The sequence below is a fragment of the Schistocerca cancellata genome, chromosome 3, assembly GCF_023864275.1.
Source record: "Schistocerca cancellata isolate TAMUIC-IGC-003103 chromosome 3, iqSchCanc2.1, whole genome shotgun sequence".
Classification (NCBI taxonomy): domain Eukaryota; kingdom Metazoa; phylum Arthropoda; class Insecta; order Orthoptera; family Acrididae; genus Schistocerca; species Schistocerca cancellata.
The window spans coordinates 795234595-795250550 of NC_064628.1; the positions used below are offsets into that span (position 1 = coordinate 795234595).

Below are 15956 nucleotides of genomic sequence, written 5' to 3' on the forward strand. Positions count from 1 at the left end.
AGGCTGATGCAGCTCCAACACAACATGGCCTTTAGTGCAGGGCAGCCCACATGTCAGGAGCTAGAAAACCGTTTCTTGTCTTTGACATGCAGGCTGCCCTGCAATGCAGGTCTATTAGGCAGGCTGACACTATTATATCACAATACATACTTCATGCAGGTCAGCCTATACTGCAGGGACTGAAAAATTACATCTCTGTCGATATCTCCTCTTTGAGGTAGAAGGTTATAAGCCCCACAGTGCTCATACTTGTGAAGTATGCTCATCATGTGCCAAATTTCATTGAAATCTATCAAGGGGTTTGGGAGGAGATTCCTGAAGAACATTCAGTCTGCTTTACATATTACATAGTAACCTTTTGCCCATGGTTTCTCATTTGTTTATGCATGTCACTTATAATGGTTCAAATGGCTCTGAGCACTATGGGACTTAACATCTGAGATCATCAGTCCCCTAGACTTAGAACTACATAGACCTTACTAACCTAAGGCAGCACACACATCTATGCCCGAGGCAGGATTCGAACCTGTGTCTGTAGCAGCAGCGTGGCTCTGGACTGAACTCTTATAATGCACACACCTATTGGTCCTTCTCTGATGACCAGCATTTGCTTGGGCTGCCTCCAACTACATATTATAAAAACAAACTACAGAATGTTCCACCTAACCTTACGACTTCATACACTTCCGAAATGAAGCAAAAAATGAAAAATGCAGTTCACCAGGGATGTACCTATGGTAGGGGCTCACACATCAGGAAGGAATGCACAGTCCATAAATGTAAATAAACATCACCTTCGACTTTTTCCGCATTGGAGCATTATTGCAGAAACTGTGGCACCATTTCTGAAGTAGTGCTGGAGGGGACTGACACCTTGAATCCTGCAGGTCTGTCCATAAATCTGTAAGAGTACGAGGGGATGGAGATTCTTATGAACAGCACGTTGCAAGGCATCCTACGTATGCTGAACAATGTTCTGGTCTGAGGAGCTTGATGGCCAGTGGAAGTGCTTAAATTCATAAGAGTGTTCCTGGAGCCACTCTGTAGCAATTCTGTAGGTGTGGGGTGTCGCATTGTTCTACTGTAATTGCCCAACTCTGTCGGAATGCACAAGTGGCATGAATGAATGCAGATGATCAGACAGGTTGCTTACGTATGTGTCACCTACCAGAGTCGTATCTAGACATATCAGGGGTCCCATATCACTCCAATTGCAAATACCACACACCGTTACCTACCCTCCACCAGGTTGAACAGTCCTCTGCTGATATACAGGGTCCACGGATTCATGAGGTCGTCTCCATACCCGTACACGCCCATCTGCTCAGTACAATTTGAAACGAGACCTTTCCAACCAAGCAACATATTTCATGCCATCAACAGTCCAATGTCAGTGTTGACGGCTCCAGGCGAGGCATAAAGCTTTGTGTCATGCAGTCATCAAGGGTGCACGAGTGGGCCTTCGGCTACGAAAGCCCATATCGATGACATTTCGTTGAATACTTCACATGCTGACACTTGTTGATGGTCCAGCACTGAAATCTGCAGCAATTTGCGGAAGGGTCACACTTAAATCACGTTGAGTGATTCTCTTCAGTCGTCGTTGGTCCCACTCTTGCAGGATTCTTTTTACGGCCACAGCGATGTCGGAGATTTGATGTTTTACCGGATTTCTGATATTCACGGTACACTCGTGAAATGGTCGTGCGGGAAAATCCTCACTTCATCGCTACCTCGGAGATGCTGTGTCCCATCGCTCGTGCACTGACTATAACACCGCGCTCAAACTCACTTAAATCTTGATAAGCTGCCATTGTAGCATCAGTAACCGATCTAACTACTGCGCCAGACACTTGTTGTCTTATACAGGTGTTACCAATCGCAGCGTCGTATTCTGCGTGTTTACATATTTCTGTAATTGAATACGCATGCTGCCGATACCAGTTTCTTTGGCACTTCTGTGCATATGAAGTGGCAAAGTTAGTTGGGACACATTGTGTTCCGTTTTTGTAAAGTGTAACGTAAGTTAGCCCAAGCAAATACTGCTCATCAAGTCTTGATGGCTAGACAGAAAACTTTGGCTTGTTTCCCATTACAAACAAAATGATGCTTAAAGTGGTATTTTGTGTGCCCGTTCGACATATCGGTCCCAAATAACTCTACTGTGACATTTTTTTATCGATACGTATTGGCAAGAAAATTAAAACGCGAAGGGTAATCGGTACTCCAGCAGTGACTAAACAGCGCTGCTGCCTGATGGTAGCAGTCAGGGCAGGCCAGGGGAGTGCTATCATTGCTGGAGTGATGATTATCCTTTGGGTTCTACTGTCTCTGGAAATACATATCGGTAAAACAAATATCGCATTAGGCTAATTTGGGACCTCTCTATCGAATGGCCATGTAGAATTCCACTATAAAAATTATCTTGTTTGTAATGGGAAAAAAAACCAACGCTAGTCATCGACACTGAGCGTCGCATAAAAGACATGTTGAGAAGTTTTTGCCTGGGCTGACTCCAGGCAGAGTCTGCACAGAATACTGTGGCCCACAGATGCACAGACAGCAGGGCACGTGTGGGGAAAGCGGTAGTGGTGGGGGCCAAGGACAGGCGTTGTAGGGCGAGAGCGGAGTGCTGGAGGGGAAATGCCATTCTAAACTGAAGCCTGCGCTTACATTTTCTGTAAATATTAAGCAGGACCCCTCCACGCCCACAACTGCATGGCGACCATTCGAAAAGATCTGTCATCTCTGCTTTGGCTAGTATCTAAAGAGAATTCCGCCGAAACTATTTTCGACTGGGTTGTTAACTATTTTTAACTTTCAGAGAAACGTCATGAGTGGCGAATTTTGAAAAACCTACACATTTCTCTGGTTGACATGTTAAAATTTGTTTCTTTTGTCAAAACACAGCGGAATTTGCACAGTCTCACCTCACTAACATGTTGAGCAGACACAACTGCAAGAGCATTCTGAGACAGTGGTGAGGAACTGAGGAAAAGTAAAGTCAGTAGCTTATGAAAAAGCACATCTCCGGTACAAAAAAGTGTAATGTCTTCACTTATGTTGTTCCAAAACCCATAGCATTTCTAGTTTAATGTGCTATCGATGGGCATTAAAAATTACATTCTTTCATCGAAGAAGTCTGTGATTAGTGGAATAACCTAGTAGATAATGAAGTTTTGCTTAATAACAATATGACAAAATACTCTCCTCTTTGTGTGCTGTCATTTGCCAAAATCTCATTGCAGAATCTGAAACCATTTATGAAATATGAGGAACATTGTGGTTATTGCACTCTGCCTTTATCGCTGGCACGGCGAGATCGCAAATGTGTGCGCTACGTCAGATAAAATTTCTCGATATTGGTGATAGACAGACAGCTCTGCCCAAGTCCAAAGAAAAATTCAATATGTTAGCTAAATTTCATACACATCAGCGTATTATGTAATTCGCACGAAATACAAAATCATAGCGACCCCTATTTTTCATTGCAAACTTTTTACAATTTCGCGCACTTCCACGTAAATATCACTATAACTATGACCATTAACGAAATGGAGGGCACATCGTCATGAACCTGACATATAAAGCTATAAGTATAGCAAAAATGATTTTTTTTTGCCGAATCGTTTCTGTAAAATCGTTTGAGAAAGATTGCACGGCGTGAGCATCGATTCTGTTATCGCCAATCAGCCAAAAGGTGAGAAACGTTTGGCGACCTACCCTTCTGAACAAGCGAATGGACCTGCCCAGCGCTTTGGACGAAAATTGCTCACTGCGTATCGGCCACCGTACCCTGTGCGGACTCCACAAACTGTAAATACGAAATTGCAGATATGTACAGAAACGCCAGAGAAAACGCGCCTGACGGCTTTTAGGACAGACACCGTGTAAATTTAAAGGAAGATAAATCCATATCGTTGTGCAGTTAATTATGACGACAGCGTGAGCTTCCTATAATACCCTCACAATGAAATTTGAAGGAAATATTTTGTTAATCATTTAGCACCGATCTGCACGTACAGTCATTGAGTAACAATAAGTCTCGTAATATCAAGTCTGTGTAACTGAGGATTCTAATTCACAGCAGCGCAGTGGCACTGGACCCAAACAGTCATTCAGTCGAAGTCGTAATGACGAAAAATGTTTCCATCAAGGGAAATTGTCTGGCAAGAGTTGAAGAGGCATAACATTACTATTTTGGGTAGTCAAATAAAATTAGGAGTAAATGTTACCTGAAATGCACTTACTATCCTCAGCAGGATTCTCTAAGTTATATGTCCCGTATTGCTGAGCCAAAAAGTTTACAATAAATGCGTCTTATCTGTTTTGGCTTATGGACATGCAATTCAAAACCATTAAAAAGAGTGAGGCCTACTTGGCGAGCGATGCTGAAACTTTATTTGAAAATATCTAAAAAGGATAGAATATAGCCCTCGTTGACTTAAATATGAACTGATCGTAACTTACCACCTGAAACGTCTACTGGATAAAATTCTGCGGATGTCCATGGTCAAGTGGTAATGTTAGCCTCAAGCACAACTCACATAAATAAGAAGTGAAAACGAGGCAGGTACATATTATATTATACGTCTACAGAACAACTTTTGTAGTGACATGTATCTTGAAAGTGAGACACCTGCAGCAAGAAGAGAACGAGCTATTTCCTAAGAATCCACCATAACAATAACTTGTAGCTTTTTTTTACCGTCATGCTGCTCTTGAAGTAACTGGGAGAAATGACCATCACGGCGTCTGCGCCAGCATCGGCCATCTTATTCGACATGTCGATAGTCATCTGAGTAGCTGTAAAATGTAAGAAAGCAACATCAGCTCACGATACTTTTAAATAGTGGATAACTGATGGATATGAGAAGAAAGTGCATTTTACGATGTTTCTCCTTCCAGTGCTTTAATCTGTAATGCTGATAAAATTATTGTTAGTTAATTAAGGAGCTAAGTGACTGGCCTGCAAAGGGCCAAGGTACAAACATACATTTACACCAGCGAAATGCTTCTGAAATGAATTGTATTTACTTTTAATATATATATGTGTATACACGCTCGTAAAATATAGGTACAACCAGTCTCTCCTAAGAGTCGTCTGGTGCTCTTGTATTTCGGCGGCTGTTAGCTGCTTTGTTTTTGTAACATGTTACTGGAGCAAGCCCAAACAAATACTACTTATTGTGTCTTTAATAGGATGCTCAGTGTCGATGGAATGCGCCTGTTTGTTTCCTGTTACAAACAAAATTAGTTTTGAAGTGGAATTTTACGTGCACAGTCGGTACAGCAGTCCCAAGTTAGTCTAGAGCGATATTCGTTTTAAAGATATTCATTAACAGGGACAGTAAAACACTAAGAATAACAAGTACTTCAGCAGCGCACTGCTCCGTGCTGACCGCTGCAGCCATGCGGAGCATTACTCAGTCGCTGCTGGAGTACTGGTATTTGAGCCGTGGTAAAAATTGTTGTTTTGAAGAGCGCGCCGCAGCGCGTAGTGTGAAGCAGTCGCCCTCCGTGCCTGGCGGTGGCGCCGCTGTGCCAATCGCAGCTTTGGTGTCTCCCTCTGGTGGGAAAGGGGAAAGGTAGCCTGTTCACGTGCATTTAAGGGGCGCTATGAGCTCGCCAGTTAGTCAGTCTGAGTCGGTCAGTCTGGGTGAGTCTGGAGTCAGTCTGAGGTCAGTCTCCCGTCCCCAGCTTGCTAGTCTGTCTCTCGTCCGAATTTGTGGCGCAGTGAGAGAACTCAACGAGTGGTCGCCCGGTCGGGGGCTGGTTCCTGCATCTGAGTCTGCGCGTTAGGCCGCTAGTCTACTCGTGTTTGCTCAGGCAACGGTCACTGGCGGTTGGATCGACTGGTTGGTCGGTCGCAGGCTGAGACACAAGATGACTTGTCCGCCTTGAGCGTTGGCGCATGTGAGGTCGCCACGTGAGTCCAGTGGGCCGCGCCATATAGCGAGGGGCAGTGGCTTCGCGGCCGACACGAGAGCAACAGGAGTCAACCCACGACATCGGTCTGGCCGGTGCGAGCTGCGACGCCGTGAGATGGGAGATCGGCGCGCCTTCCTGCGTCCGTTGAAGCGGCTGGCAGCGGACGGTTCGGGAGAGCGTTTTGGGGGTGCTACGCCAGGTCTTCGCCAGGAATCGCAGTTTATTAGAAGTTAAGTGATTGGTGATATGTTGTTTCATTTACTTGTTAGGTCACCAGCCTCTTTGTTTTGAGGTCGTCCCACCATTCTTGTCCGTTTGAAACTGAAACCACATATCAACTACGTTGCTCTGTGAGAAGATTATAAATATGTAATGTTCTACTGAATTATAACCACATTCTAAAGATAATGCTGAAGATAGTTGTGACAGATAATGCGGAACACTTATACTTGAGGTAAGTACATGAGGACTGCATTACAGCTTTTCAGAACGAAGAACTTTGTAGAATTCAAAGTAAAGTCAACTCACACTCGCATGAAGATCCAGCGATCACCAGCTTGCCGTTAGGGGTGAACTTGCGCACTTGCCGCACCATTTCAATTCTTTCCTCGGTACCCATAAGAGGGTATTCTCCATTTGAGCCCTGCACCACATAACCTGTAAAAATAAGAAGCACTGAAGTGGTTATTTGCATATGGCTATATTATTTGCGCACAATAGTTTAGCTGCAACCACGCAATAAACTTTGTACTAACAATTACAGTACTTGCTCTATTTTTCCTTCATTATGTGAACATTGTTGATGAACATTAATTGGAACAGCCCATTGTCTGTATAGTGTTCTCGTGCTAACCTCAGCGATTCGTCTATACGTGAACGAGATTTTTATTCAGCATGAACAAGTTTAGTTTAAAATGGCTTTATTGCTAAATATTTTCAAACAGTGCATACAGTATATATAGTCACATAAGAATAAAGATGGAATCAAGTGACATGTGAACAAGACGTAGAATGCTTTTGTAAAGCATCGCATGTCAGCAGTGGTATACGCCACACTGGAATACTTGCAATTTAACGGTATTGAATGAGAACTTCTCTAAGGCCATTTACGGAAAGTGTGTTAAGATTGCTGCTCGATACTTGTACAGGTTCGTGCTCAGGGAATACTGTACACATTTTAGACAAGAAGATGGAAGCTTATTCCAAAATAAGTGGAAAGAAGACATAACAAAATGACAGGAATAGGTGTTTTTAAGAAAGAAAGAATGAAAGAAAGTAATACCTCTCAACATTGTGCTCAGATTCTTTTTCATTATTCACTATCGCTGTCACCTTACAATCTATAGTATCATTACCTTCTGTCAGTTACATCGGTAAGTTTTACGCTAAAATTTTCTCGGGATTGGAAGAAAGCTTTTCTGAAGCTTTCTCTTCGAACTTATTTTGAATTTCCTCTACAGACATTTGCAAGTATCCTTATCAGAAGAAAAACTTGGACAGTCTTTGATGTTCTCTAGGCCTTCACCCCTCAAAGCTACAACCGACGATCTAGTGTTGGATGAGATAGTACTAATTCTAGTAGTGTCCACCTAATGATGAGAAAAAGACGTCACTTTCGGTTAATAGGTCAACGATTGCATATCCCTTACTTATCTTCAGTTGCATTCTTTATATTCTAGGAAATATAACATAGATCCAAATCCACGGGGTTTTCCATGATCCTTTTTTTATCTTTAAAAACAGAGCACTGATGCCATTTTGAGTACCAATGGATAAGGCAAATTACTAGACTGTGGATGCTGCTGCAAATGTTTTTGAAGGGAGAAATTTTTGCCGATGGGCAAAGTGAATGAAGTTATTTCTAATAATGAACATCTGGACACTATCACACTCTGGGAGTAGATTACTCCGTTTTCTTCTCTTACGCGCAAACCGTGGAGCATAAATTTTTGTTTCCTATTCCCCTGTGCGGCCATGGTTCGCAAGGTGTCACTTATGCTGCACAATAAAACATCTGTTATCTTCTAGTTGCTTAATGAATTTGAAATTGTTGGAATCGCTACCTGTCCACATCTCTGCCGCGCTGAGGCAGACGTGAAACACTAACCAGACGCACCGAGACCGTTGGTGTGAATTGCGAGACCACTGGGAGAATGCCGCCCGCGACAACAGTAGATATTTATTCTATTGTTGACATTATTAGAGTGGGCGCATTTACGCTTTACACCAAATATGATGCATCATTCCATACTCAGACGCTCATTTCGTAGAGGACTACTGGTCGTATTGAGTCCGATTGGGTATGCCAGACAATCTGCGTTAAGGCTTTACGAGGGACTATCGATGTTCTAGCCTTGGAAAGTACCTTATTCGCTCAAAAGTATCCCGACGCCCATTAGTGGTTATTTCTGTGGGGTGAGTCCACCCTTCGCCTTTATGGCAGCTTGAAATCTTCTGGGAACACATTAAATTAAGTGTCTGAATATCTTTAGGGTAGTGATTCCCATCCTGGGGGTAATTACCCCCAGAGGGGTTAAATGAAATTTACTAATAGCTAGAGACAAAAGAATTCAATTGTGTTTCGGTCGCAAAACTAAATTTTTTGTACAATACAAATATTAACGCGCAACACCCTATGGTGGAGTTTACAGCTTGTGAAACAAATACGTGAACACCTTCCTCATGTAGTCCACTCATCACATAAATTCTCTGTACTTTGTACCATGCATCCATGATAGTAAATGTGAGACATACATATCACATATTCTTAATAATGTCATCAAAATACCTTTTCCTAATTGTGAGTAGTTCCCATAATAGACTAGAAACTGATCTGTTATTCACTTCGCAACAGTGAACCAACAAGTTGACAACAAACACAAAAAACTGTAACTATGTAAAAACTACTACGGCCTTCACTATTATTATTAGTGGCAGTGGTCAGATAAAATGCAGTGATGTTGGACTCTGGGGTCTGTAGAGAAGTTGTCGGTCTAACAAATGTGTTCTCGTCAGTGCACTAGGCAGAGCAATTATTTCAGGGATGTTGTTGTCCACAAAGCATTGCCTCACACAACCTGCTTTATGACAGAGTGCATTGTCATGCTGATGCAACCACTCACCATAATCAAACTGTTCCTGTATTGCACGCAGTATACGATGCTGTGAAATGTGTTTGTATCCTTCGGAATTCAACATTTTCTTAAGTGCTGTGAAGGGACTAAACTGTTCACGAAAAACACCCCCATAGTTAACACCACATTTTCTATACTACACTGTTGACACCACACATGACGGCAGGTAATGTTCTTCAGGCATTCACCAAACCCAAATCCTTCCATCAGATTGCCACAGAGTATGGCGTAGTTGCCCGACCGGCTAGCTGCACGGTCTAACGCGCTGCTTCCTGACCGGGAAGGCATCCCAGTCCACAGCACGAATCCGCCCGGAGGATTAGTGTCGAGGTCCCGTGTGCCGGCCAGTGTGTGGATAGTTTTTAAGGCGGTTTTTCATCTGCCTTGGCGAATGCGGACTGGTTCCCCTAATTCCATCTCAGTTACACTATGTTGGCGATTGCTATGCAAACACTGTCTCCACATACGCATACACCATAATCACTCTACCATGCAAACATCTGGGGTTACACTCGTCTGGTATGACACGTCCCCAGGGGTGTCGACTGGGAGCCGAACCGCACAATAACCTGGGTTCGGTGTGGGACGGCGGTGGGGTGGGTGGACTGCTGTGGCCTGTTGTGGGGTTGTGAACCACTGAGGGCTACGGCGGGACAAAGCCTCTCCGTCGTTTCTAGGTCCCCAGTTCAATACACAATAAACGATGGTGTAGTTCCTCACTGAAGAACCCCGTTTCCAGTTGTCCTTAAACCACGCCAAGAGGTGCTTAGCATTGAATATAGCAACGTGTGGCTTAAGAGGAGCTTCTCAATCATTGTACCTACAACGCCGCTCCACAGTGTTTGACGGTTCCTACCCGTCAGTACGAGATGTCTGCCTGGTCTTAGTTCAGCTGTGGTTGTTTCTTTGCCTTTCCTCTTCCAAATCACGTCACCGAACAGTCGACTTGGACAGCTTTAGAAGGTTGGAAATGTTCTTTATGCATCTGTAAGTTGGGTCACACCCAATGACTAGTCCACATCCGAAGTCACTAAACTCTCCTGACAGACCCATTACGCTGTTACTGCTTTTTGTTGAAAATGCAAAACTCCCCAGCTCCTCTTATACGGGCGGATCCACCTCTCATGACACCTAGCGCCAATTCCGCACTACTTAAGGGTGTCCGGATACTTGTTACCAGATAGTGTTTAGGTCTATGATTTAATCCTGTGTTGGTGCAAGGCATTATTTTAACTTGTCGCTTCTTTCACTCTGGCAACGATTAGTTAATGTGAAAAACACCAGACTGCATCGTGGTATGGATTTTGCTATAATCTGAACAAGTAAGTTTTAAGGTGAGAGGAATATGAGGACTCATCGATGGCAATAGAACAATTTCAGTGGCAGCAATATTTATTGATTACAGTCTCCTCTACATCTGTAACCATACACTGCAAACCATTGTAAAGTGTATGGCAAAGGGTACTTCCCATTGTGCCAGATACACTGATGTCCAAAATTAAAGCAACAAACAGAAATTTTGCAAGGTTGCTTTTATTTTGATACAAAACATTATAAACAGGTGATAATAAAGTAGAAACAACAGAAAGAATACAGAACATAAAGAACTGCAACATGCATAATGGTAGACAAAAATGTTCTTCTTTTCTTCCAACTAATGGATTTTCACACGCATTCTGACAATCAGTTAATGTGCTCAGTATGGGATGTGACTATCTCTGGCAGCATTACAGGCCTGACAACGACAGGGAATACTGTGAATGTCGTCATCAGTCTCATGTTGAGGCAAGACCCCCCCATTCTTCCTGTAGAGCTGTTCGCAGTCTTGGAGATATGGTGGATGCTGGATGCTGATGTGATGCAAGCAGTCTCCCTAGTGCATCCCAGAGTTGCTGTTTGGGATTCAAATCAGGAGATTGAGCAAGCCACGCTATGCATGCAATATCTTCCGTTTCCAAAAAAACCTCAACTACCCATACTCTATGAGGTTGACCATTAGCGTCCATCAGTAAGAAGTCTGGGCCCACAACACCTTGCAGCGACCGCACTCAGATCGGTTTCGGTGCGAGTGGCCACCGTTAGCGGACTGTGCAGCCTCTGAGAGTGATTTCTCTGTGCATGGTGCGATCTTGCAGTCGGTGTGGCAGCAGACTGTGTGGCCTGCAACAGCTGTTTCTCTGCATATGGTGCGATCTCACATTCAGTCTGGCAGCAAACTATGCAGAAGGCAGGCAGCGAGTGGAGTGCTTATGTAATCAAGCATTACATATATATAAAGAGCTTCACCTTGCTCCTGCAAGTTAATAGGCAATCGATCATTTGATGGACTTCTTCCAAGAGTGGAATAAATTTCCCGCCATTTTCATTTGTTGGAGTGAAAGGATGTATGCCAGGGTAGTCTATGTATTTGATTTATTTTAGGGATGTATGTGAGGCACTCCTCACTACTTAGCAGAACAATAGGGAGTCATAAATCAATCAGTCAGCTCGATTGACAGCTGCCAAAACTGCACACATGCTGGGGGAAGATGAGGAGAAGGCTGTAGAGCACTTGTGCCAGAGGGATGGGGATGGGGAGGAGCGGGGGTTTCTCAGAAGGTCAGATTATCCACAGGGCACATAAATCAACTCACAGGGTGTCATAAATCAATTAGCATAGCAATGGATTAAGGTTATAAATCAATCCGTTGCCAAAATTGCGCTAATACTCTCTTTGCTCCACTACTCAGGGCTCTGTTTTAAGAACCAGGAACACTAACATTACCTTGCTCTTTTATTGCTGTAAAGCTGAAGTTTCTTAAAAGTGACATTTTAAATACTGATGTCAGCATGCAAAGAAAAATTGCAGTTTCCATAACGATAATACAAGAATTCAAGACAACCTGTATTTACTACATACAGACTCAAGTTTATGTCAGAAAGGAACTGTACAAATGAGAATTGTTTAAAAAGTTACCTTCACATGTTAAGACCAGTGATGATACAAAATTATTTCAGAATTTAGCCAGGGATAATCTGATGCCCCATTGTTTCTATTCAGTTAAAGAGTATATCAACTGTGTATTTTTGCTTGAAAACTACACTTATTTATTAAGAAGTAAACAATCTTTGTGTTGCGTTGTTGTGTGTATGTGAAGTGTCAATCTATCTCGTAATCCATTGAAAACTATTCTTTTATTTACGATGAAATATTATTTCGTTGTGTTGTGGTACTGAACAGAAGTTTCAAACCCAAATGCGTATTGCTGAGTTTGTATTTTTAATCTTGCATTGTAGTGAACTGTATTGCCCATTATCACGTGGTACATTTGTGCTGCTGGTGTACTCAACAGTATGAATTAAAGAAAAAAGCAATTAGACATCTGTCTTTTAATCTCCGCAGCTGCTATCGCTTAACGAGTAAGCCACTCTTCTTATGGAGTCGTGAACGTTAGCCAATTAGCACGACACACAACCCGTCTCTGTGTAAGGGCATGATGTCACCATCGTTTTGTCAAAGTAACGTACGGTGTTTCTCGTCGTCAGCGCTAGACGTGACGTAATGTAACGTTTGATCTCATCACATGTGAATCCTGGTCCTTGAATTACGCCGAAAACGCTTTGTGGTACGTGATGTGATTCTGACGCAACATTCAGTGTGAGCCGACCTTAATGAGCCGGTCGTGCTAGGACCTTGGCCGTAATCCGAGAACACCAGAGCGGACAACGGGATGGCCAGTTCTACTGGAGCGCGCTTGTTTTTTGGCTGCTTCACCTGTACGTCCACTGCTAGTCTTCTGGGTGGGCACTGTCTCGTGAGACACATTCTCTGTGAATCATGTTGAAAGACTGACATCACGTACCGTACCGGAAACAGAACCGTGGACTTTGGCCTCAACAGAACCGTGGGATTCTGGCTTCTCTCGGATAATACAGTTAGCGTCTGACCACCCATACACACTTCATTGCCAGGCTCAAAGCTTCAATCTGCCAGTAATTCTTTCTGTGACGCGTATTCGGATAGTTCGACTGGGAACAGATTTGCCTGGGAGGGATCAGAATTTCTGCTTCGATTTCAGATCTGGAGCGAGACTGTAATCACCTAGAGTAAAAAGATTCTCAATTATGATTTACGTATGCCTGAAATAAATACATCAGTTGTTCCAGATCAGGTTTCTTTCCGCATGTATTTGAGAACCACAGGCAATATCGCGTCATGCCTCTCGACTATGGTGAGCGGTTATCTTATCACAACATTGCCATATTTTACAGATACACTCTCCTGTGGAAATGAAGAGCCTTATCGCCAACCGATACATCGAGAATGACACAGCACTTACCGACAGAATCATATTGTCATAGTCATCATTAATCGGTTCACTCACTGCAGAGAGTTATGATCTCATTTCTTCATTCTTTTCTTGAGTAAATGAATCTTCGACAATACGTCTCTATCCACAGCGATCTTAGGCTCTTCTACATACAATAGGCCGGTAATGTTTTTCGTTTGATCCAGCTATCAATGAGGTCTGTGAAAAAAGTACTGAGATCGACTATTTATCTACGAAAGTTTTTTTTAAACAACAATAGTGTCCCCTTCAAAGTAGGCAGAGCCGTTCTTCCGTCTTGGTAGCAGCGCCGAAAGGATTCGACTGATTGGGTCTTTAACAAGTCGGTCACATTCTTTCACCAGAGTCCCAAAATGATGAACCTTTTACGAATTTCTTCAATTTCGGAAAAAAGTGACAAGGACACAGATGAGATGAACTGGGGGGGGGGGGGGCTGTGGAACAACATGAAAATCTACTGAGGTCAAAAATTCCCTGATGCAAGTGGCAGTGTGACAAGTGCCGTTGTCATGGTACAGCATGCACTTGTCGGCAATGTCTCGTCTCACTTCATTCAGCATTTTCCTGACCCTTCAAGGACATCTTAGCAGAACACTTGGTTGACAATTTGTCCTGAAGGACAAATCCTATTGTCAAATACACAAATGATCATTGTTTTGATCTTTGATTTGCTCGCCCGAGCTTTTTCACTCGAGGATATGTGCCACTCCTCACTTTGCCACTTTGTCTCAGGATCGAACTCAAAAATCCAGGGTCCATCTCCTGTCCTGACATGACTGAACCATTCTCAGTCATTGACAATCCTCTCATGAAGATCGACACACACGTTGTTCGAGTGTCCTTGTGCTCAGTTTGATGTTCTTTTTAGCACAGACCATTCGCATGTGCAAAACTTCAGGCAAAATTTGATGTACGGTGAAAGTGTTTAAGTTTAACAGGCCACTCATCATCCTTATTTGTTAAACGTCAGTCTCATCTCACAAGAGCACGCACACGTTCGACGTTTTCGTCGGTTTTTGAAGTTGAAGGTCCCCCTGAGCGAGATTCGTCTTCAACGTGTTTTCGGCCTTCCAAAAATGATTTTTGGCAGCAAAAAATATATGCTCTTGATAATGAATGTTCCCCATAGTCCTGTTTCTACTTTTCAAGGGTCACACTTGCGGGTTCCAAAAGTTTAACGAAAAACTTGGGGGCATAACACAGCTCTAAATTCACTGTTCCATTTTTGTAACACAGAACAAAAAACATAATTTCGGTGAAGGTACTGTCAAAAATCATGTGATGGCTTTAAGGAGCTGAAACTCGGTCTGAGCATCTGGAAGGGATGAACGCATCGGCCTACACAAGTAGAACAACACAGCATTGCCAGATCGCTCGCAGTTATGTCAGTCTTTTCTCTCACACATCGTATTTGTTACTCTTCATCGTGGTCTTCAGCCTTAGATTTTGCTTGGCAAAAATTTACCCAAGAACTTGGAAGTAGCTTTGACTCAGACAAGACGATAAACTTCTTGTAATGCCAAGTTCTTCTACTGGGTGAACCACTTCAACGTACTTTCAGAGATTGTTCAGGGATATCTTATGATTATTTTGGGATGAAGGACTCACAGCCTCCAGCTGTCCGTTACAGAGGAACAATGTAATTACGATTTTTTTCTGTTTGTTACTTTAATCACCATTTTTTGTGAAAGTATCTTCACAGCAGTGAAGAAGCCTGTAATATGCATAACCAAAATGTACAAAGCAGAAAAAAGTAAAGGGAGAACTCTTAGGTGCAAATGTGCTGTGATGCGGCTGCCATCGCTGCTGGAACAGCTCGCCTTAGCGTCGTCGTGCCGTCTTCCATTGCATTCAGTGAACTCATACAGAAGCGAATATCGTCCACCTTCTATCCATATTACTGCAATGTTATCACTGTTAATGCACAACTAACACTACCGGACAACAAAACGCTAGTCAGAATCGAGCAGTACTCAATACAAACTTGAGGGCAACGGGGTAAAGAGGGCACTACTTTTGCCAACGACAGGTAACCTGAGCGAATCGAAGAAAGACACCCAGTGCATACCGGCGACATTTGAACCGTTGCGCACTATTTCCAGTACAATTGAGGCAAGAAACGAAACGAAAGTCAGTAACTCTATAACAAGCCGCCAGACACCGTAGATCCCTTATACTAAAATACTCAAAATATTTTCCTAAACTGCCTCGCAAAATTTTTCTAGTTCACCCTGTATAATGGCAGCATTGGTTCTTCTTGTCCAAGGTGAACGCAACATCTTCCTCCAATACCACATTTCGAAGGTATCAATTCTGCTCTTGTCACTAGCTTTCATGGTTCAGATCTCACAGATATAAAAACACACAGCGAGCACCAATGATTCCACTAAGTTCACCTTTTTTGTCTTGGATATTTCCCACTTCTGTGACATCTTAGTGAGTTTAAACACTGCGGCTCGGCCAAGGACGATTCGTCGTTTTACGACACTGCAGTGCCTGTGTTATAGTGAATTACGATGCAAAGTTCCTTCGGACACACATGTATAGAACAGGCACTGTGGCA

At 43.1% G+C, this 15956-nt stretch overlaps 1 protein-coding gene across 1 annotated transcript in view; it reads right to left on the reverse strand.

Annotated features, from left to right (window-relative positions):
- Positions 1–15956, reverse strand: part of LOC126177065 (4-hydroxy-2-oxoglutarate aldolase, mitochondrial-like) — a 71411-nt gene that overhangs the window by 17589 nt on the left and 37866 nt on the right. The window contains exons 2-3 of the mRNA XM_049924301.1: positions 6460–6588; positions 4709–4806 (exon numbers count right to left, since the gene is read on the reverse strand). Coding sequence (XP_049780258.1) covers positions 4709–4806; positions 6460–6588 — 227 coding nt within the window. The remainder of the gene's footprint in view (positions 1–4708; positions 4807–6459; positions 6589–15956) is intronic.